We start from the raw sequence: 23,948 nt of genomic DNA on the forward strand, positions 1-23,948 counted from the left end.
TCAATAATTTTCAGGGAAGCATTCCTCCGAGCCTAGGGAATTGTAGTAATTTGCAAATATTGCTTCTTTCTCAAAACAACCTTACTGGTGCCATTCCAAAAGAAGTTGTTTCTATCTCATCCTTATCTATATATCTAGACCTATCCCAAAACAAATTGAGTGGTTCTCTTCCCACGGAAGTTGCAAATTTGATAAACCTTTGTTACTTGGATGTCTTATATAACTTGTTATCTAGTGAAATTCTGAGCACTCAAGGCCGCTGCACAAGCCTGGAAATGCTGCATTTGGGGAACAACTTTTTCAACGAAACCATTCCTTATTCTTTGAGTTTCTTGAGAGGCCTTGGAGAGTTGGGTCTCGCAAACAATAACTTGTCTGGTGAAATTCCTATGTAATTGGAGAGCTTTATCTTGTTGCAAAATTTGAATATGTCTTTTAAAAATTTTGAAGGTGTAGTACCAACGCAAGGTGTATTTAGTAATGCAAGTACAATATCAATGGTGGGAAATAGTAAGCTCTGTGGGGGTGTAGTTGAATTGAATCTACCTAAATGCAACTTGAAAGTGGATGAAAAGAGGAGATCAAATAGTGCCTTCTATACCCTTTGGTTTTGTAGGACTAGCTCTCGTGGGGTGTGTTCTATATCTTTGCTGGTTTAAAAAGAGAAGAAAAGATTCTCCAGATTCATCAAAAAATTTACTCTTGAGGGTGTCTTACCAAACTCTTGTTAAAGCCACTGATGGCTTGTTAATGTCTCATCATTCAATTTAATCGGTGTTGGTAGTTTTGGGTCTGTGTACAAAGGAGTTATTAATGGAAGAATTGTCACTGTGAAGGTACTTAATCTTTTGTGACATGGAGCTTCAAAGAGTTTTGCATCCGAATGTGAGGCACTAAGAAACATCAGACATCGAAATCTTGTCAAGGTGCTAACGGCATGTTCGACGATAGATTATCAGGGTCATGACTTCAAGGCCCTGGTTTATGAGTTCATGGTCAATGGGAGCCTTGAAGAGTGGTTACATCCAAATTGCAATGAAGATTTGTCAAATGAAGAGTTTAAGAAGCTAAACCTTCTTCAAAGACTAAATATTATCATTGATGTTGTTTGTGCCTTGAATTATCTTCAAAACCAGGCCCAATCCCTGACAGTCCACTGCAATCTTAAGCCAAGCAACATTCTTCTGGACAAAGATATGACTGGGCATGTTGGTGATTTTGGGTTAGCAAAATTCCTTGCTGACCATGCCACCCATGGCTTGTTTGCAAATGAAAATGCAATGCAATTGAAACAATGCAAACTAAGTGCAAAGCAATTGAATCATGATCCAATCATGAGCGGTTCGAAACCATACCTATGTCAAATAGATTGATGGAGGTAACAAGTCCGTCTACCATAGAACGGTCAACTGAACTATGAGTAATGTAGACGGACACAAGCACAAGTATTAGGGGGGATTGACATAAGTGGGGAAACGACCCGCTGGGGAGAGGACAACGATCCTAATGCCGGATGCAAAAATTACACTATAATGTAATGCAGGGGAGATGGCAATGGATATGGCACGCGGGCCAAACCAAATCTTGCCTAGGCAAGGCATGTACGCATACAAGCCATGTTTAACATAGAACGGTCTACTGAACTATGCTTTGACACGAGAAGTATGGGCACATACCGGACCAAGCTCAACATGGAAAGACTCTAGCCATAAATGGAAGGTGATGCAATGAATGCATGGAAGCGACAATGTAATATCTACCAATATGCAATGGATATGGTACGCATGCCAAACCAAATCTTTGCATAGGAAGGGCATGTACACGTACAAGCCGCGTCTAACATAGAATGGTCCACTGAACTATGTTTCGACGTGAAAAGTATGGGCACATACCAGACCAAGCTCAACATGGAAAGGCGCAAGCCATAGGCGGAAGTGATGCAGCGAATGCATGCAAATTACATTGCAATATATATGGCACGCGGGCCAAACCAAATCTTGCCTAGGAAATGCATGTACACGTACAAGACGCGGCTAACATAGAACGGTCCACTGAACTATGCTTTGACACGAGAAGTATGGGCACATACCAAACCAAACTCAACATGGAAAGGCGCGAGCCATAGATGGAAGTGATGCAGTGAATGCATGCAAATTACAATGCAATATACACTATATTATAATGATGCATGACAATGCGATTGTTTGTTTTTTTTTGTTTTTTTTTTTTTTGAAATGCAAATGCATGATGATGCATGTTGCATGGAATGCGCGACAACACGCAGCTTTTGAGATGCACGACAATGCGAACGAACTGTGCACATCAATGCACTAAAGGTCTTGCACCTTCCAAGGATTTACGGTCCCCTAGACTGTACAATACCTGTGCGGTTCGTCTGGTTGCACCAGCCTCAAATGAACCATACATACAATATCGTGCCTGCAAAGAAAACAAACTTAACAGGTATAATGTGATTAACAATATGCATAATAGTGCATTTGAAAATGCGTGACAACGCAAAGCAGGTGGGAAGCATAACAATGCTGTGTAAGCACAGACATGTAAGTGGAGCACGCGGTCTACGGGGGCAACGAAATTGATCATAAGCATGCGGTCTACGCAAGTAATGAAATTGAACATAAGAATGCGGTCTACGCAAGGAGAACATGCGGTCTACACAGGTAATGAAATTGATTACAAACATGCGGTCTACGTAACCAGAACATGCGGTCTACGCAAGTAAAATATGCGGTCTACGCGAGTAAAACATGCGGTCTACGCAGAGAAAACACGCGGTCTACGCGAGTAAAGAAATTAAACAAATCATGCGGTCTACGCAATCAAAACATGCGGTCTACGCAAGTAACGAATTTGAAAAAACATGCGGTCTACGCAAGCAAAACATGCGGTCTACGCAAGTAATGAATTTGAATAAGCATGCGGTCTACGCAAGCAAAACATGCGGTCTACGCAAGTAATGAAATTGAACAAATCATGCGGTCTACGCAAGCAAAACATGCGGTCTACACAGGTAATGAAATTGAACAATCATGCGGTCTACGCAATCAAAATATGCGGTCTACGCAGGTAATGAAATTTGAATAATCATGCGGTCTACGCAAGCAAAACATGCGGTCTACGCAGGTAATGAAATTGAACAATCATGCGGTCTACGCAATCAAAACACGCGGTCTACGCAGGTAATGAAATTTGAATAATCATGCGGTCTACGCAAGCAAAACATGCGGTCTACGCAAGTAATGAAATTGAACAAATCATGCGGTCTATGCAAGCAAAACATGCGGTCTACGCAGGCAATGAAATTGAACAATCATGCGGTCTACGCAGGTAATGAAATTTGAATAATCATGCGGTCTACGCAAGTAATGAAATTGAACAATCATGCGGTCTACGCAAGCAAAACATGCGGTCTACGCAGGTAATGAATTTGAACAATCATGCGGTCTACGCAAACAAAACATGCGGTCTACGCAAGTAATGAAATTGAACAAATCATGCGGTCTACGCAAGCAAAACATGCGGTCTACGCAGGTAATGAAATTGAGCAATCATGCGGTCTACGCAATCAAAACATGCGGTCTACGCAAGTAATGAAATTGAACAAATCATGCGGTCTACGCAAGCAAAACATGCGGTCTACGTAGGTAATGAAACTGAACAGTCATGCGGTCTACGCAATCAAAACATGCGGTCTACGCAATCAAAACATGCGGTCTACGCAAGTAATGAATTTGAATAAGCATGCGGTCTACGGAATCAAAACATGCAGTCTACGCAGGTAATGAAATTTGAATAATCATGCGGTCTACGCAAGTTACAAAATGCAAAATGCAATGAGGTGCGCAAAACCGCGCGATGTGTTTCAAACAACGCGAGCGCACAAGACAGTGCGATTGATATGCGATACGCATGGGGCGACTTTTGAGTTTTGTAAAAGCCAAAAGGATACGAAAAGGATACACCTTGCACGAATTCGAGTGCCACGCACAGAAGACACGACCCGAGGTCAAAACGGAGGCCGGCTGAGCGTCGAAAATGCACTGTTTTGCACTGTTTTGAGCAGTAGAGGCTCTGGACCCCACAAATAACTCAAAAAAGGGTGTAGGAGGCTCCAAAATCACTGTAGGAGACCACCGGATGTCCACCGGCCATCAGAATGAATCACCGGCCGTTCACCGGCCATCATACAATTCCATTGGCACAATATTTTGCCGACCGGCAAAGAGTGTGGCCGACCGGCAAAGAATTCCTGTGTCGGGACAGTTTTGTCATTTTGCTACGGGTCTTTTAATATAGGGTTTCTAACCCTATTTTCTTCACTTTTCCTAAGTCGAAAATCCTTCCCCCTCCCCTCTAGGGCATTTTCCTCCCTTGATTATCTCATTTTCTTGCGTTCTAGCTCCCATTTCGTTGTTCGATTCGCGATCGCCTTCGCGTTTCGGACATTTTCAACCGAACGAAACTTCGTTTCGGTGTTTCCTTCTTGATTTTCGCCACTCGGGGCTTGTTTCCCTCGAGTTTTTCTCGATACCCGTACCTTTTCCGTACTCCGACTTTTCCGACCTTTTCGGACCCTCTCGGGGTTTGACTTTTTGTTGACTTTTTGCATTCTTGCCCGGTTTTCCATCTTCCGGCCATTTTCACATCCACTTCGAGATGGAGGACGATCTTCCACAGGGCGGAGCCCCTCCAGAGCACGAGATGGACCCTGAGGTCGAGCCCTTGCCACTCCGCGTCCGGCCATTCGATCCGGAGACCTACAGGCCCGCGGTTCACGAGATGCTTCCTGACGGACTACGCCAGTTCAGGAGCTTTGATAGGCACGTGCCTCCCGAGCTACTACTGCGTGAGCCTACCTCCCACCTGTCCTTCGGCGCTTCCGAGGTAACTTTCTTTCTCTGCTTTACTTTCTGCAATGTAGGATGCAAAACTGCCGTAGCTAGTTATGCTCTTTAACTGGTTAACTCTGATGTACTGTATACTGTAGTTGATCGTAAACATACGTGCAACTGATATCTGTTTGGAGACTGACACATGCACATACACTGCACTGACCTCGAATCACCCGAACACACGGCGCACACTGTATTTCACTGCATACACACCGGTACCCAGTATCTGTTAAAACTTGCACGCATGCTACATTTGCCTTGAACCACTCAAACACGCTGACACATCACACGTTGTAGTTCACTCTGAGCACACCGGCACCCGGTATTTTCTTGAGTCTGAAAACATGCACGCATGCTACATCTGCCCTGAACCACCCAAACACACTGACACATCACACGCTGTAGTTCACTGGCGAGCACACCGGCACCTGGTATCTGTTTGAATTTGTTAAAACTTGCACGCATGCTATATACTTATATGCTTTTTAGAACTGCATTTTGAATATTGCCTTGCAATTGTTGTTTTTGATTACAGGGGATTCCCATACCATCCGCGGGTATGGGAACACCGGCGTTCGGGACTGGTACCTCGAGCTGCTAGATGCGGTCCGTGACATCATCGACGAGGCCGGCTTTGGCATCTTCTGCAGGGGGCTCTCTCGACTGACTACCTGCAGGCCTTTGCTCGCTGCTCTAGCGGAGAGGTGGTGGGATACCACCGACTCCTTCCACTTCTCCGTCGCGGGGGACATGACGATGACCCCTTACGACTTCTCGATGCTTACTGGCATTGGGGTAGGGGGTGATCCGATCCCCTTTGACACGGATATGGACGAGTGGGACGCTGCCCAGCTGTACCTGCTTGGCACTCAGCCTCCCCTCGCTCGAGCGGGGTTCGTTAGGTACTCGTGGTTTGAGAGCCACTTTCGAGTCCAGCCGGCCTTGGCAGAGGAGGCGCAGATGCCTCCAGAGGAGGTGGACCAGTATGCGCGGGGCTTTATCATGTTCCTCTTCGGGGCGACTCTCTTCGCCGATCGGGCGAACACCGTGCCCTTATGCCTGTTAAGCGCGCTGGTGGACGTCAGGCAGATCCGCCATTATGACTGGGGCGGCGCCGCTCTGGCCACTTTGTATGGGTATATAAGCTATTCTTCCCGCCTCAGCGGACAGCTCCTTGGTGGCTACTGGCGAGCCTAGGAGGTACGTCTTCTTCCCTTTTTACATTTCTACTTCCTGCTTTCTGTGTTCTGCACACTGCACATATACTGTACACTGCCCCACACTGACTGTACACTGCACACCCGGCACACATATACTCTTCTTTACACTGACTGCACACTGCTCACACTATACACCCTGCACAATATACTGCATAACACACGGTTCTGCTATTTTACTTTATTCTGTATTCTGCCTTATCTGATAGTCGTACTGATATCTGTTCTGCAGTTGTGGGTGTATGCCTACTTCCCTAGGCTTGCCCCAGTGCCCGACGAGGAGATCCCGCTCAGCGTCCCCTTCTCTCATCGCTTGACGTGCGATGCGTACGGAGACCACGGGAGTCTCTTACTTTCTTCCGCCGATACTTCGACACCATCACTGCAGCAGAGGTATGTTCAAATTTAAAGTTTATTTTTTGGCTTTGCTTCGCACCGTATGTTTTCAATAACGGTAGATGACAAACTGTATTTCATTTTCAGATCACCTGGCAGCCCTGGGCTCCGTTGCCGGCCGTAGTGAGTGATCATTATGAGGGCTCAGGGGAGACTGCCCGTTGCCGGATCTTGTTAGAGGGCCCGGTTTGTCGGGCTTGGTACTTAGGCGAGCGCTTCTTGCGTCAGACCCTAGGTTTACCGAAGCAGATAGTGCCGGGTCCACCTCCTGGTCACATGAGATATACAGAAAGGTTCACTGCCCGGGAGATGAGAGAGTACACCACCGGCTGGGGTGAGGAGCATCACAGAGGCGAGGGCGACTACACAGAGTACGTCCGGACCTACATCATGCGACCCTTGAGCGGTGGTCGCCGAGCTGAGGGGGGGAGGCCAGCGGCGCCGGCAGCTGGAGCGGGAGCTGGGGCTGGAGCGGGCACATCGAGGAGGGGTTGAGTGCATTGCAGGAGCGGAGCTCAGGGGGGACGGGGGACTAGCTGGCCTGCCCTGCCCACTGTACTGTCATATAGAGGGCAGGATGGGGCGACCTACCAGATCCCCTTTGCTCCACCCCCGGTTGGTCATGAGTTAGCCGGCATCCCCGACTTGCTTCCGGTATGTATTACTTCATTTTGCATCTTGCATTCGCATTTCATTTCAGTTTATTTGATATTCCGCTGAACACTGATGTATCTTATACTCTTGCAGGCGTCCTCCAGGTACACCCGGCAGTCCATGGAGTTGAATGCCTCCATGATGGGGATGCTGCAGCGGACCTTTGACCTCCTGGCCCTCTACAGTATTCCGGTATGTTCTTCTGACAATGGCCTCAAACCATTCATGCACTGCTTCACATAATTTGATGCACGACACAACACCTGACACGCTGATCTCACAGCACATGATACATTGCATACACTGCATTTATACACTGCGTTCTGCACTGATAAACTGCCCACAGCATTCACACACTGTATACTGCATTCTGTACTGATAAACTGCTCACGGCATTCTCACACTGTACACTGCATTCTGCACTGATACACTGCTCACAGTATTCTGATGTATTTGCCTTTTGTGCTTTTCAGCCTCCCTTCCAGATTCCTCCGGTGGGTGGTGCTCCGGCTGGGCCCTCTATTCCTGCTCGAGGAGGGCGTGGAGACACTGCACGTCCCCGTACCAGGGGAGGGCGTACTCATGTCGGGAGTAGTTCTCGGGCGCCGACCCCTGATGATGATGATGACGATGATGAGTCCGAGGCAGAGGCAGAGGCCGAGTCATCTGAGGAGGCTGGAGATGACTCAGACTCAGGCTCAGACGGCGGCGCAGATGATGATGCCCCTGGACCTTCGTCCAGAAAGAGGGTGAGGACAGATCCCCGGGCCCGAGACTACTGATGATGACCCAGATTGCTGCTTTTCTTCTTCTTTTCTTTGTTGTTGTTTTTGCTGGTAGTTAGATTACCTTGTACTGCCGTGGGCAGATTTTTGTTTTCCTCAAAATTTTGTACTTGAAAAAGATTATGAAATGAAAGAACTTTTTATTTTTTTTAAAAAAAGTGTTACATTTACATATCTCATGTATTGCATCATGTTACACCTCAATGTAAATGAAATTGATCTGTGGTTTGAATGTTGAACACTTGCATTATAATAACAAGATAACCAAACCAAGTAACAGCAAAGCAACCCATACAAACCACTGCTTAACCTGAACACACGGTCTACACTCGGCTGAGGATTAATCTGCATACAGCCCATAACCCAACACTTGGTTTATTCTGCACACGGCAAACTTTAAACGAAACAGCCCAATCTGACAAGACGGCCTTCAGAGGTGAAACCGGCTACGGTTGAAACATGCTCGGATGCCCCAACTTTTCTTTTCCTTCTTTTCATTCGGCCAAATGTAGAGAATGGCACAACACTCTGAGCATAAATGATTAACTTTTGAAAAAGGGGTTTTCTTAACTGGGGTATCGAGCCTACAACTAGACACAGCGGGGAGGACTCAGACAAAAGGGTACATGACCGAAACACAACGAGACACGCTCGAGAGAAACCTAAAACAAAGGTTGAGGTAAACAAAACAAAAGACACGACATACAGACGCGTTAACGAAGACAGGGGACCTCAGATCACGAGGAGCCAGTTTCTCTGGGTATTGTTTTCCACCCTTTTCTCATTTGTGATTCTCACATCACTCTGGCACTCAAGCTCGGTTTTTCTCTCAAAACCCTTTTTCTTACTTTTCTCTCAACTTACACCTCTCTATTCTTTATTCTCTCATTTTTCGTCCCTCCCCAGGGTGATTAATGAATGAATAGGAAGTCGCGGGTTCATGCCCGATGCCGTTAGCTCATAGCTATTTTTTCTGGTGGGTAGGGTGCCCTCCTGGCAAGTATGTTGACGACGGGGGAAAGACAGAACGCCTGACTCAACTGTGCCCCTAGTTCATCACTTTGACCATTTTTTATTTTGGTTTTTCTACTAAAACAGTTTTGATCAAGATGAGAGTCGGATTAACGTACTTGTTCAATTTTTGATTTGAAAGCCACGCAAGTCAGGCTGCAAGCACTGAAAAGTTTCCTTTTTGGGTCCAAGAAAATGGTCCAGTTTTGGAAAATGGAATAGTTTTCGAGAAAATAGTCAACCTCAGTAAAAATTTTCAAAAACTATTTTTGCAAATAGCTGATGCTCAACGAGCATGGAACTTACTCTTTAAGATGCACAACCTCGGATTAGAGGCAATGGAAAATTGCCCCTGGCTTGAAGGACGCTGGACGGCAACGGAAAGTTGCCCCTGGTTTGAACGGCGACTCACGGCAACGGAAAGTTGCCCCTTGTTTGGACGATGCCACAGCAGTCCGCAAACAGTCTTCATTGGTGGTGGCCGAATTCTTGGACACAGAGATGACGAAGACGGTCATAACAAATATATGGACACAGTCACCTTGAAGGTGTTGGCGACTGGACTTTGGGATGAAATCAAAACCATTGCAGGGACTGAGACACTATGAAAGCGTTGGGGGCTGGACTTCAGAATGAAGTTGCCTACGTATCCCAAACATGGGAATCAAGCCTTACGTAGTTCCGGTTAAGGTACACTCAGGTATTTTAACCTTCACTTTTCAGGCTCTAACTTTTGCCAAGGTGCCCGATGCGGGTTTTCGACCTCGCGAGCTTCTTTTCCTTTTCTTTTTGTTCATTTCTTTTTCTTTTCTTTTTTGCATTTTTTTTCTTTTCTTTTCTTTTCTTTTTGTTTTTTTTGGTTTTTTGTATTTTTCTCTTGCTCTAACTTTTGCCTGGGTCGCCCTTCTGGGTTTTCGGCCCAGCGAGCCTCTCAAAGGGTAAAAGTGTAACAAGTCCATGCCAAATGGTTTTAGGGTTTTGAAGCCATCCGTATCCAGGAGAGTGGCTGTTGTATTGATTTACTGAAGAATCCATCATGGTTGCTCCACGAGCTTCTTCTGGTGAGGTCTAATCTTTTTTATTCGACTTTGGTGCCTCTTGCTCGAGGGCTGCTTCTGATCTGGCCATACAGACCTTGCATGACGTTTGACCGTTGAACTTGCTGAACGGGTTCAAGGTTCGAAATGGACGGGTTGAACCTTGAGGCTGAGAGCGATCCTAGGCTGCACAATCTCAAGAGCGGTTCCACACAGGTCTTCACAGGGCCGTATAAAACATTTGTTTTTGAAAGTTTTTAAGGAAGCGACGAATTGCTCGCGCCGAAGATAGTGTGGAACCAATCTGGATCAAGCCAGGGTCCTTCCCAGTACTGACGCTGACAAGCATGATTTCACTCGTTAAGGGCTTAGCATGCTTCTCTTTCTCTCAAAATGATCAAAATTTTGCGAAACCAGAGGAATTCCTTCCTCTTCGTTTTTATCACCGCAGTGTTCAAAAGGTTTTTGAAAAAATTTAGGCTAATGCAATGAGTTTGGCGCGCAGGAGAGCAGGCGAGATGTACTGTCAGCCCCTTCAAGTCCTCTGACACAACTAACTTACACTGGAAGCAAGCATGAAAATGAGATAGCCACAACTGTTTCATTCAGATTTGTTGGTATAACTGGCCCTTCGGCGGAAACAGACTCAAAAACAAAACAAAACGGGTAATTACAAGACAAAACGGTGTTCGAGGCAACAACCCCAGAATCACCTGGTATTCTATACAAAGGAGACTGACTCGCTACAACAAGACAGACCCTTAAGCAAAAAAGACTGACTCAAGACAAAGAGACATACCCAAAACAAAAGACTGACTCGATACCCAAGCCAGAATTTACAAAACTCGGGTTCACCGATGCTCAAAAATGCGTGCCAAACGCCACATCCAAAATATACTGAATGCCACCCGCAGGTGGTTCACTTTCTTATTACATACTTGCAGTATCTGCGTCCTCAAAATCCAATAATTGGGTGGTAACGGACTTGGCTGAGGTGGGCGGGAGGATAACCTCGTTGTCAATCAAATTCTGCACCTCATGACGGAGGCAGAAACAATTATCAGTTGCATGGCCTGTCTGCTTGTGGTACGTGCAGTACTGAGCAGCATCATGCGAAGCAGGGAGATTCTTCGGGAGAGGCCGAGGCTCGAAGGGTTTAAGGTGTCCCCTCTCGGCAAGGATCTGAAGTGCCTTAGACAGAGGCATGTAGAGAGCATGGAAGGTCCTGCGCCCTCGGGGCAGGTATTTTGAAGTTTGAGCGTTCTTACTAGACGCACAAGCGAAAGGGTCGGCAGGCGCCACCTTGGCTTTCTGATCCTTTCTCGGTGCAGGGCTGGGAATAGGAGGAACTGTTCTGGCATGACGGGGCCTATCCCGATTTTCTGACTGGCTTGAGCTACCCTCAGGTGGAGTGGGGAAAGCATCCTCCACAGTTTTTGCCACAACTGCAGATATCTGTTGCTTGTTCATCCCCCCGGCTTTCAAAGCCTCGACTGCCCGCAGCAGTTGTTCAATAGGATCGGCGTCTGCCTTCATTTTGTTCTTTTCTCTGGCCTCAGCCTGGTCAAGGGTTTGGGTTACTACTTCAGAGTGAAGCCCGGTTGTCGCTGACATGTCGTGGCCGTAGCTGGAAGCCACCTCTGGCTGGCTGAGCTCTATCACAATCCGCCCCAGTAGCGGGGGCTCCTGTGGCATGAAATTCCCGGCATACGGTGTCGCTGGTGGCGAAGTCGACATTCCATAGTCCAGATCGGCCACGGATCTCTGGAGATCACCTATCATCCCCATCAATTCAAAGGTGGTGGGCTCACGAGCCTGGTACAACTGGGGGGCCCAGACCGGGTGCGCAACAGGCGACCTAGGTGGATGTGACATATCAATGTTGGTCTCACTTTGCAGGGCGATCCCTTGATCTAATGCAGCTGTCATAACCACGATCTCTTCTGAATTCTACATCGTCATAAGTCCGCTGTACTGAACGGTGACTGACGGATCAGATATCTGTCTTGCCTCAGCAAGGGGGAACACTAGCTACTCTGTATCAACCCTCTGAACCTCTGAACTGAAAGGAAAAACAAACAGCATTTCAGCCTAAACAGATCAAACACGGGTGTAGCCGAACAACTGCACTCTATTACTGATCACTGTTCCCCAGAATCACTGTCCCCAAAACTGAACCCGATACCCGCAGATAGCTGATTCTCAACAATACTGACACTGGTACCCTTGGGCCCGATACTCAAACTGACAAACTGGTATGTACGTTCCTGCAGAGATACACTCTAAAACACATAGCAGATAAGTGAGAACCAAAACACCCCTATGCCGAGGTAGGGTTTCCCTGTCCTATTTTGTCAGGAGCTAGGGTTTCACTACGCACGCAGCAGTTTCAAACAACCTATAAACAGGTAAGCAACCTGTCCTAACTTGGAATGGTCACTATGGATCCGAATATGCACTAGGTCGAATGGTCGAAAAGGGTGCCCCGGTTAAACCGGGGTTTGTGTTCCCATGCTGTCAGAGCCCATAACCGGTTAGCCTTATGGTCATGCCTTGACAAGACAAGCCTCCGGCAAACCGTTCAGGAATGGCAGATGGCAAACACGGTGTCGTAGGCGCACCAATGCACATGCAATGCAAAGAGACACATAACTGAAATCAAAACAGGATATCACGAGTTCGAGTCAAGCTCTCTAAATCCCCAGCAGAGTCGCCAGAAACTGTAACGCGTCCGCAGGGGGACCCTCGCTACAGTTCGGACTCGATTTGTGTCACGGTTCTTAATCTGAACCAAAGAGTCCAAATCCGACAAATCGTTTTGAGAAACAGATTTTTTGAAAAGTAGTGCCAAACATGGATTGCTTTGCCAGATACAGAGTCGCCACCTAAATATTTTAAAATGGGGGAATTTAGGAAACCCTGACTCGGTGCCGAAGGCCACGCGTCCGTCATTACCAAAGTTGCCTCGGCTCGGGAGCTAGGGTACGATCGGGGTAGGTCAGCTATGAGCACCCCCTCTCCCCCGATCCGAAGATCGGCCTCTACTAACCGTGATATCCGTTTTTGAAAACGTTATGTGTTCTTATTCCACTTATTAGCCTAGAATTACTATGTTGTGCGCACAGCAAACAAGTATAGACTAGATCGCCTAATTTGGAAATAAGCATTGCATATCCGTTTGTCTTGAAAAAATACTTTGGAATTTGCTACTCGCAAGTAGGCTAAAACACGGATTTCAACGAGTTTTTCCAACTCAGACAATCCAACCTTCACCCACAGGCATTCAAATAGTTTATCACATAAGCATCTAGCCACATGGTAAACATGCTGTCATGATAGCATTCAAACGCATGCGATTTGCTAAAGCAGGAAAATACTTACATCGTACTCCGTGCCAAAACAAAGAACTCGTTAGCAATCAATGCATGATCCAAGTCCATGTCTAAATGTCTAATGCAACACATGCAGGATACATTTAGAGTAGGCTCGGCTAACCTAGACATGGCATATGAAATGCAATCAATTGATGCACGTATTCAATTTTGGAATTGAAATACAAATGCAGTTAGCATGATGTACCGAGCCCGGTGCATGCAAGACAAATGCATGGATGCACGCATGCATAGCATAAGGTATGCTGATTTAAACATGACTTATTACTAACCATCAAAGCAGGTAAGTAAAAGGGAAGAAAGAAGTGGGGATTGGAAGACATGCACACACATGCACCCACACTTATTACAAATTTGCCCTCGCTCAGAGGGACCAAATAAATATTACAAATAATTAACCTACAAGCTAATTAAATATTACAGATTACCTAATTAGTTAACAAACTAACTAAACTAGGGAAAATAGATAAACCGCCTCGGGATGAGAGCCTAATGCAATGCATGCTCGGTCCTGCTCGGAAGTACATGCCATGCACAAGCTGCCTCTGTTTTCCTTGCTATACTCTTCTGGAGACTTCCAAAGTCTTAGAATTGCTTCCCTGGACATTGGGAGACATCACCGGCCGAGTAGGGTTGCCACCGGCAGTGGTATGTGGTCACCGGCCATTGGTGAAGCTATCGGCAGAGGGAGGATTGCCGGTCGGCACTGGACACTGCCGGTCGGCAAAAAGCTCCTACAGAATCTGCAATTGACAGCAACAGAGGGCAAGGCAGAGCATGGCAATACAATTCAAGCAATGTATGCACCAATCATGTCCCTTATCATGTTAGTGACTCAAGGGGACATGCTTCTTGGTTCTCGGACCAACAATTGCGCATTTCAATGCGTGATGGCCCAAGGGACCAATTTATGCATGTTGATTTCAAAATGCAATGCAAACCAACAAACCAATGAGGAACTCAACCTCAATCATGGATGATCAAGAGGCAAAGCATTCATGCAATGCAACCTAAGCATGTTGACTAGGTATGCAACATGGATAATGCAAGCAAGCACACAAGACATGCAAGGCATGAGATGATGCAACCAACAAGTATGCAAGGCACAATGTGGGTATTTAAGCATGCAAACAAACATGTGACTTCATTCAATCATGCAAGTTCAATTATGCAACAACTCACCAATATGCTACAACATACAAGGAGTATATGCAACAAACAAAAGGATGGACTTAAACATGATTTGGGAAGCTCTACCTAGGCCCAAAACAGTGGCTAAAGTCAAGGAAATGAGGCCCAAAACACACGCACACATGTATGCAAATATGGTCCAATTCCTAAGGCCCATCAAAGAAGCATTGAACTACACTTAGTGCAACCACACATGGCATGAATTAAATGACTAAAAACAGAATTTTAGCATGTTAAGACAAGGCCTAAAGATCACTTAGATGGCATCCAAATGACCTAAATTCAAAGGCATGCACAAATACCAAAACATGGAGCATATAACACAAGCTCATAAGGCATCAAAGGGGCATCCAAGACAAGCATACAAGCATGTTAAAGGGACTGAAATGATGCTCTAAATGGTGCCAAACCAATAAAACAAAGCAAGTAAAGCATGCTACATACTCACACACTTAAGGCCAACAAGCCAAAATGCAAAGGGGGCATATAATGCATGGCAAATTCGACCCAAACAACTATGGACAGACCTCAAACATGGCAAAATAAGCATGAAAGCTTCACAAAGCTAAGCCTAAAACATGCTTTAACAATGGTTTACAACCTAAGGCGTGTTAAGGCCTAAACATGGCATTACAAGGTAGGTATGCTAAGCATGCATGGTGTACCAAAACCAATTAAAAATAGAGGCATATTATGACATAATAAGCACAAAAAACAACTAAGGCATGGTCAACATGAAGCTTAGCTAGGTGCTCCCTCAAGAGGCCAAAAATGGTCCTTTTCAAGGACAACAAGGAGAGGGGGTGGCCCTCTCCTCCCTAGGACCTCAAGGCACTATTCTCACCTCTGAAATCCCTCAAGATTTCAGTGGTGGGGAGGCCCAAACACCAAGGTCCCGGAGTTCACTCAAAATAGCACAAAATGGGGCCTCTCAAGGCCTAAGAGGGGTCAAACACCTCCAAACCACAAAACACTCTAAACAAACTATTTAGAGGGCCTAAAAAAAGAACTTTTTTATGTTATACACTAAGCACAAAAACAGTTCTAAGATAGCCTAAAATACAATGCAAAAATGGGGAATAAAGGGACTAGTTTCTTACCCTTGAAAACCCTCTTCAAAATTGGTGGACCAGCTGCTCCTCCAAGCTCAAAACCACCCAAGAACACCAAGAACAACCTCTGCTTCTTCAAGAATCAAGCAAAGGTGTAACACTATGTGTTTGTGTGCAATAGTAAGACACAAACACACTTAAACACACACAAAGGCCTAATGAGAGAGAGATATAGAGATAGAATATGTATGGAACCCTAAACCTAAAATCAGAGCTCTCACACAACTTTTCTCTCTAAAATGTCTAACCCTAAGCCAAGAGGGGAGGGCTCCTCTTATAGAAGAGCCAATCTTGTAAAGCTTACAAGGTAAGCTAACAAGAAGGCCATCCCTCCATACACGTGTATGGAGGGGAACAAAATGCCATACAGTTGTATTAAAATATCTGCAAAAGCAGATGAACAGTAGTCGGCTGCCCAAAAATGCCATTTTGACAAAATTGACTGCCGACCGGCAACAAAGAATGTCGACCGGCAATATATATTGCCGATGGCAACAAAACACCAGCCGGTGGCCTCTGGCCATGGCCGGTGATGTGTGGGGATGCCTCACAAGGCATTCCCTTCCCTTCCAAGGCAAAACAAAGGTGTTTGGTGCAAAACCAGACACTAAACGGTTGAGTTCGGAGATCCTGAGGAAAGGCGCGTAGCCGAAACCTCCGGGAACTTCAAACGAACACAAACATGGATGATCACCGGGTGTTCAAATGGTGACGTCCAAGTCTTGAGGACGGTAAAAAATGGGGTGTCTACAGTGTGATGTGGGCCACACATTATTTTTTCTCTGCATAGTTCTCTGACTTTTTCTGTTTGTGGAGCATTTTTGTCTTTTATATCTTATAATTTTTCCCCTTACAATTGCATTTTTGTTTAGAGAATATGGTATGGGATGTGAGATCTCGGCATATGGTGATATCTACAGTTTTGGCATCCTTGTGTTAGAAATGTTTACTGGGAAGAGACCCACCAATGAAATGTTTAAAGATGGGTTAAGCCTCCATAGCTTTGTGAAAGAGGCTTTGCCCTACAGTGTATCACAGATTTCAGACCCAACACTTTTTAAGATCGAAGGGGAAGAAGAAGAAATCTTCATAAGAGGTGAAAAGATTGTGGAGTGCATGAGTTTGATACTTGAAATTGGATTCATTTGTTCTTCAAAATTGCCTAGAGAAAGAATGGACATTAATGATGCTGCAGCTAAATTGCATTTCATCAAAGACACTCTTCTAGGATCTAAAATACATTGAAAGAGATGAATTATGAGGGAATCAATTTGAATATAACGCTTTTGTCTTAATAATCTCCCTCCTATGAGAGATTACATGTTTAATAACAGCCTTACTTCCACATTGGTTGAGCCAACTCTACATTTATACATTTAGTGAAAGGTAATGTTACTTATTCAAAGAAAGTGTTAGAATTTGAAATGTGTTGATCGGATTTATTTTGGGTGTGATTCTCATTACATCAAATTTAAATGTACATCACAAATTCAAATTTTATATATGTTCCTCACACGTGATTTTTTTTTTCCCGTTCAAAATGTTAATAATACATGATGAAGGGATCACATTGTAACAAAATTCAAAGTATAGAGATAAAATTATTTAAATTAAAATTAGTAGAACCAAAATAAAATTTCGCTCAAAATAGAGGCATCAATTGTATAAATTACCCTTTTTTTAAACTACAATCCTATTTTGATTTACCCTTGAACACAAATCCCTAACCATGTATTGGTCCGGTGAAATCAATCTGTGAGTTCTTCATCTTCACTCTCTTTATTTGTTTATCAAATTTTAATAATGGAAGACTATAGTTGTTTTCTCTAATTTCTTTGCTATAATTTGTGAACCTTAATTTATTTAAGGATATAATTGTTTGGCCCTAATTATCAGTTAGGACCATAATTGTTCGAGTAACTTAGCACTGTTAATAATAGCTTTTCACTGTTTTGTTGCCCTCAGTTAGCCCTAATTATAGTTGTTGCCCTAATTTGTGTTGTGTTGTTCTGTCCTTGAATTCAATTTATTGTTATATATGCTTATATGTGTCAATGCAATAAATCAATTCTAATTCTATGCTTGATGCTATTTTTCATTGGTTTGGTGCTTCAATAGAAATCTCTAATCGTTGTTGTTCTCTAATTTATGAAAACATATTATTTGTAGATATCAGTCATTGTGAATTTGTGTGGATTTTTTATTATATAGCCATGCCTCCTAGGAAGTATATTTTCGGATATGAAAAAAGAAAAAAGAAAAAAGAAGCAAAAAGTAGAAAAAATTGTCCAATCTTAACTAGGAGCGCTTGCTAAATTTCTTGATAGCAAGAAACAAATAGAAGGGCCTCTTGAACCCCCTTAAAACTTAGGGCTGGCTCGAACTCCAGAACACTATTTTAAATACACCCGCATTTCATTTTTATGGGTTCAATAGTAGCTTTCGCTTTTTTCAAATATATATATACACACTTCTGTGAAACAAACTCTTCTAAAAGGTAAATAAACTCGAATCACACAAGTACATTACATTATCATTCACACATGGACTAAATAGAAAATAATCTGATAGTCAAATTATTTATACACTTTGTGAGACATAGATTCCCACATTGAAGATAAAAGTACAAGCATAATCATCTTCCTTTTGGACAGAGTGTTTACCATTCATCACCACTTTGACAAGCATCAAGCTTCATTGTCCTGTAATTTGGTTACCAAAAAGCAACAATATGGGCCTAAATATGAACTCATTCTAGATTGGTTTGGGGGTTAACATAATTCATGGAGTTCAAACACATAAAAGCATTATTAATTATTTAAATCACAATTAATCCAATTGAATCTTGTAGATTACCCACACAAGGGCATAATGGCCAATATTTTAATGCTAAACAAAGGGGGGAAAAATGTAATGAATTTATTACAAAATGACATGGCAAGGGTCATGTATTATCTTCGACTTGAAGGCTAGCAATGAAAGGCGATCTGTCTTGTTACCACCGAAGCTTCTAGCTGTAGTGGTTCTGGGAGCATTCCAACATGTAGCAATGTCATGACCACAAGACATAACTGGAGCAGCTGCGAATTCATTCCTGAAATTTGAAATGTTATTTTTCTAATTCTATTTTGTATGTAGAGTTAGCCTTAATTGGGTTGTGATTAAATAACCTAAAGATTCCACAATGGTAGGATTGTAATGCACGTGGATTAATTTGGCTACTTTTTCTCTTTCTCTTTTTCTCTCTCTCTTTTTTTTTATTTTTTATTTTTTCAATTTCACCAGTGTGGGAAAACAAAATAGAAAATGTGCATTGTTTCCATTGCTCAACTTGCCTGCATAACTTGCCCATGATGGACAGTCCTGGAATTGATAGTCCACCCTTTAGACTGTGTGATGAGTGATAATATCAACAATGATAGGTGGCCCGAAAAATCATGGCTCGAAACACCCAAAGTGACATCGGTTTGGGTGTAAAATGACGTCGTTTTGACACATTCGAGCCATTCGAGCCACAAAAATTCGGGTTACCAAACATTTTCCTGATAATATATTTTGTGGTTGCATAGAAGAAACTAATAATGCTTGCATCCATTACATGCAATATGACAATTGTTAAGGCTTCTGGTGCATTAATTGCATATACTAAGGGTTAAATACATTTTTTGTCTCCGAAGTGAGTTATTTGTTATTTTGGCATATTGAAACACTTTTTATACATTGGAGAGTAGATTGACATAATTTAAACATTGAGAGCCAAATTGAAATACTTTTATATGTTGGAAATTGAAATATTTTTGTTGGCATATTTCTTCTTTTTTTCCACACACTTAACACTCTTGATATACTAGCTATTTATAGATAAACTAGACAATGTAAAAGCATACAATAATACAGTGTGAAAGCCTACAATTCATGCAGCCATTTTTGACCATTTAAGAACCATGTGTTCAACATGGTGGCTGCAATCCACTTTCAACCATGGTGGCTGTCTACCTTCAAACATGGTAGCTGCCTACCATCAAGCTTACTTTCAACATCCCCCCTTAAGCTTGATTCTCCATGCTGCTTCATCCCAAGCATTATCTTCATTCTGTTGAATAGATCATTTTTCAATGGCTTTGTGAAAATATCTGCAAGCTGATCTTGAGATTTGCAAGGAAATAATTCCACATCTTTATTTTTCACATGCTCTCGGATGAAATGATAGCGGGTGTCAATATGCTTACTTCTTTCATGGTAAACATGGTTCTTCGCCAATGCAATTGCTGAGTGATTATCAACAAAAATCTCAGTGGGTTTTTTTTGTGGAAATCCCAAATGCTTCAGCATGTTCCGTAACCATATTGCATGGCACACAGCTGAGTTGGCTGCAACATACTCAGCTTCGCAATTCAATAATGTCACAATGGCTTGCTTCTTGGATGACCATGTGAAGGTTGTATCTCCCATAAAGAAAGTAAATCCCGTAGTACTTTTCCGTTCATCCAAGTCACGTCCCCAGTCGTTATCTGAGTAGCCAACAAGACTGAAATTATCAGTTGGTTTATAGAATAAACCATCATCGACTGTACCTTTGATGTAGCGAAGAATCCTCTTTGCTGCATAAAGGTGTGACTGATCCGGTGTTTCCATATATCTGCTGATCAGTCCTACTCTATAAATTATGTCTGGCCTGGTGCAAGTAAGATAGCGAAGACTTCTAACTAGACTGTTGAAATAAGTTGGATCCACATCACCTGCCTTCGTACCTTTTCTGAGCTCCACTCCACTATCTACATGAGTGTTCACTGGATTGCAATTCTCCATTCCATATCTCTTGAGAATTTCCTTGGCATAGCCACTTTGGGAAATAAAAATTCCATCATTTCTTTGTACTGCTTCAATGCCACGAAAATGAGCCATCAATCCAATATCTGTCATTTCAAATTCTTGGACCATGCTTCTTTTAAAGTCTTTGAACATGGATGGATTGTTTCCGGTGAAGATCAGATCATCAACATAAAGACAAGCAAGCAACATGCTTCCATCAGCCTCCTTCTTCAAATATAGTGCGTGCTCATATGGATATTTTTCAAAACCATTGTCATGAAAATACTGATCAATTCTAGTATTCCATGCACGCGGAGCTTGCTTCAATCCATAAAGTGTTTTCTTCAATTTGTACACTTTGTCTTCATGCCCATTCTAAACATACCCCGAAGGTTGTTCAATATAGATTTGTTCTTCAAGGAAACCATTAAGAAATGCAGATTTCACATCAAGTTGATAAATCTACCACTTGTGTTGGGCAGGCAGCCAAAGAAATCATTAGCCTGATAATCTCCAATCAGGCAGCTGGAGCAAACATCTCTCCATAGTCAATTCCAGTTCTCTGCTTGTAACATTTTCCTACTAACCTTGCCTTGTAGCGTTGCACTTCGCCTTGTGCATTCCTCTTTGTCTTGTATACCCATTTCACTCCAATGGGTTTGTGCCCCTCCGGCAGACTAGTAAGCTTCCATGTGCCATTTTTCTCAATGGCATGCTTTCTTTCATTTATCTTCTTGGATGGCTTCTGAGAAGGTAAGTGGATCACTCTGTGCAAGTAGGCAGAACAAATTCAGATCTACCTCTTCTGTAGCTTCATATATCTCCTGCAAATTTCTCATTGGTCTTGGTTGTTTGAAAAAACTATCATCTGATGATGCTGATGATGATGATGATGATGCAGCACTTCTGTGAGAAACTGGCGATCTAGATACATGAATTCTATGTGGAGGAGTTTGTGGCTCATCTTGAACTTCTCTTATGATTTCAACTGGAGTTTTGATGTTTCATCTTCAAGAATGAGTTCTGCATCTTTAACAACTTCATCTTAATTCCAGTTCCAAGCTTCTTTTTCTTCAAATATCACATCTCTACTCATGATCACCTTTCTGGTAATGGGATTATACAACTTGTATCCCATTGTTCTATCTCCATATCCGACAAGGATACATTTTTCTCCCTTATCATCGAGCTTGGTTCTTCTTGCTTCTGAAATCTTGGTGTACGCAACACACCCAAATATTCTGAGATGGTTGACACTTGGCTTATGTGAACTCCAAGCTTCTTCTGGAGTCATAGAATGAAGGCTCTTGGTTGGGCATCTATTTAGTAGATACACAGCACATGATATGACTTCAGCCCAAAATTGCTTGGGCAATTCCTTTCCTTTCAACATGCTCCTTGCCATATCTAAGATTGTGCGATTCTTCCTTTCAACAACACTATTCAGCTGTGGCGTATAGGATGGTGTTGTTTGATGCTTGATTCCATGCTCTTTACAAAACTTCTCGAAAGCATCTTATGTATATTCTCCACCTTGATCTGATCGCAATGTCTTGATGTAGTAGATGCTTTGCTTCTCTACAAAAGCTTTGAATTCTTTGAAGATATAGAACAACTCTGACTTTCTTTTCAGAAAGTACACCCATGTCTTCTGGCTATAATCATTAATGAAGGTGAGAAAATATCTATTATGTCCACTTGACATTGGCATCAATGGACCACACACATCAGTGTGCACTAGCTCCAGCGGCTTTGTTGCTCTCCACTTCACTTCTTTGGCAAAGCTAGTTCTGTGATGCTTGCCAAGAATGCAGCTTTCACCATGATTGTCTTTGATGGTAAGATGGCAATCTTTCATGCTGATGTTGTATCGTTTCTCTAGGGGTTGTCCCATACTCAAAATGTTGTTCTTCATGGCAGGAACATAATAAACATTGGAGATGTAATCATGATCTCCATTCTTGAGCTTGATCAGAATATTACCTCTTCCTTTCACTGGAGTCTTTGAAGAATCACCAAATCAGACTTGTGCTTGTATAGTCTCGTCAAGCTCAACGAACAGCTCTCTTTTACAACACATGTGATTGCTGGCTCCCGAATCTAGATACCAAACATTGTTTTGGTTTTTAGTGTCTCCACGGTGAACAAATAGGACTGTAGGTCCAACTTTGTTTGTTTCCTGCTCGGCAAAATTTGCTTGCTCTCCGGCTTCTGTTGTTGCTCTACTTCGGCATTCATTGTTGTAATGCCGGAACTTGTGGCACTGGTAACATTGAACATTGCTTTTTTCAAAGCCTGGTTGGTTGTTGTAACCACCTCCTCTACCTCTTGCTTTTCCTCTTGGAGCAAAGTGTGGTTGGTTTCTTCCTTCTCTGGCTGGACCTCTTCCGCCTCTTCCTCGAAAACCAGAACTTCGGTTATTGTAACCACGGCCTCTTCCTCGGCTTCTTTCTGATGTCCCCCTTCGCTCGTTTCTGTCATCTCTGAAAGACAACTTTGTTTGAAGGGCTTGCTCTAGAGTACTTGAGGGAGTCTTCTTGTTGATCCTTTGTTCATGAATCTCAAGTGTGCCCATCAACTCATCGGTGGTCATGGCACTGAGATCCTTGGACTCTTCTATTGCTACAACCACATGCTCGAACTTGGGACTGTGTGATCGGAGAATCTTCTCTATCACTTGAAGAAATTCCATCTTCTCTCCATATCTTCTCATCTGATTAACAATGGTCAATGTTCTGTTAAAGTACTCAAAAATTGACTTATTCTCATTCATGTGCAGCATCTCAAACTCGCCACGTAACACCTGGAGTCGAACTCTGATCGTCTTCTCAATTCCACGGTGTGAATTGCGAAGAATACTCCATGCCTCTTCAAAGGTTGTTGCTGCTGAAATCTTCTCAAAACTTGGCTCATCAATGCCTTGATGGAGTAGATACAAGGCCTTTTTATATTTCCTCCTTGAATCTTTTAACGTCGTCTTCTGAGCATCATTTAAATTTCATTCATCTGCGAGAGTAGCTGGCTCGTCATATCCTCGATCCACTAACTCCCACAAATCTGGTGAGGCTAGTAAGACTTGCATTTGAATACTCCAATTTTCATAGTTCTCCTTGCTGAGTTTTGGAAACTGGGGCTGAAAGAAGTTGTTTGTGTTGGCCATTGGTTGTCTTTAAAAATCTGTGAATTTTTAGAAGGGAATTTTCAAATTCTGACCATATAGATGTGTCCGGAATATTCCAAATAGTTGGAAAGCACTATTGGATCACAAGAAACAGACTCCGAATGGCTCAGATCAAGCCAAAACAAGTTGAACGGTTCAGATCTACGGCTGCACCTTAGCCGCGGCACACTCGATTAATCCTCCGTGCGCTGATGTCAGCGGCTCAGTCAACGGCTCAGTCAATACGGCTTGGCTCGGTCAGCGGCTC

General features: G+C 43.4%; 1 protein-coding gene across 1 annotated transcript; it reads left to right on the forward strand.

Moving 5' to 3' along the window:
• The first annotated feature begins 275 nt into the window (after positions 1-275).
• LOC114261267 (putative receptor-like protein kinase At3g47110) lies at positions 276-16,953 on the forward strand. Its single transcript, XM_082876272.1, has 4 exons — positions 276-391; positions 785-836; positions 927-1,261; positions 16,581-16,953. The coding sequence occupies exons 1-4, from the start codon at positions 276-278 to the stop codon at positions 16,951-16,953; spliced, it is 876 nt and encodes a 291-aa protein (XP_082732398.1).
• The last annotated feature ends 6,995 nt before the right edge of the window (positions 16,954-23,948 follow it).

This window comes from Camellia sinensis, chromosome 1, assembly GCF_055761805.1.
Source record: "Camellia sinensis isolate YWXY chromosome 1, ASM5576180v1, whole genome shotgun sequence".
Classification (NCBI taxonomy): domain Eukaryota; kingdom Viridiplantae; phylum Streptophyta; class Magnoliopsida; order Ericales; family Theaceae; genus Camellia; species Camellia sinensis.

Bases quoted from the DNA above. Each gene is read 5' to 3' on its own strand.
- LOC114261267 (XM_082876272.1), top strand. From the start codon at position 276: ATGCTGCATTTGGGGAACAACTTTTTCAACGAAACCATTCCTTATTCT. The intron at 392-784 runs GTAATTGGAGAG...CGGTGTTGGTAG, and splicing joins TTGTCTGGTGAAATTCCTAT to TTTTGGGTCTGTGTACAAAG. The intron at 837-926 runs GTACTTAATCTT...AATCTTGTCAAG, and splicing joins GAAGAATTGTCACTGTGAAG to GTGCTAACGGCATGTTCGAC.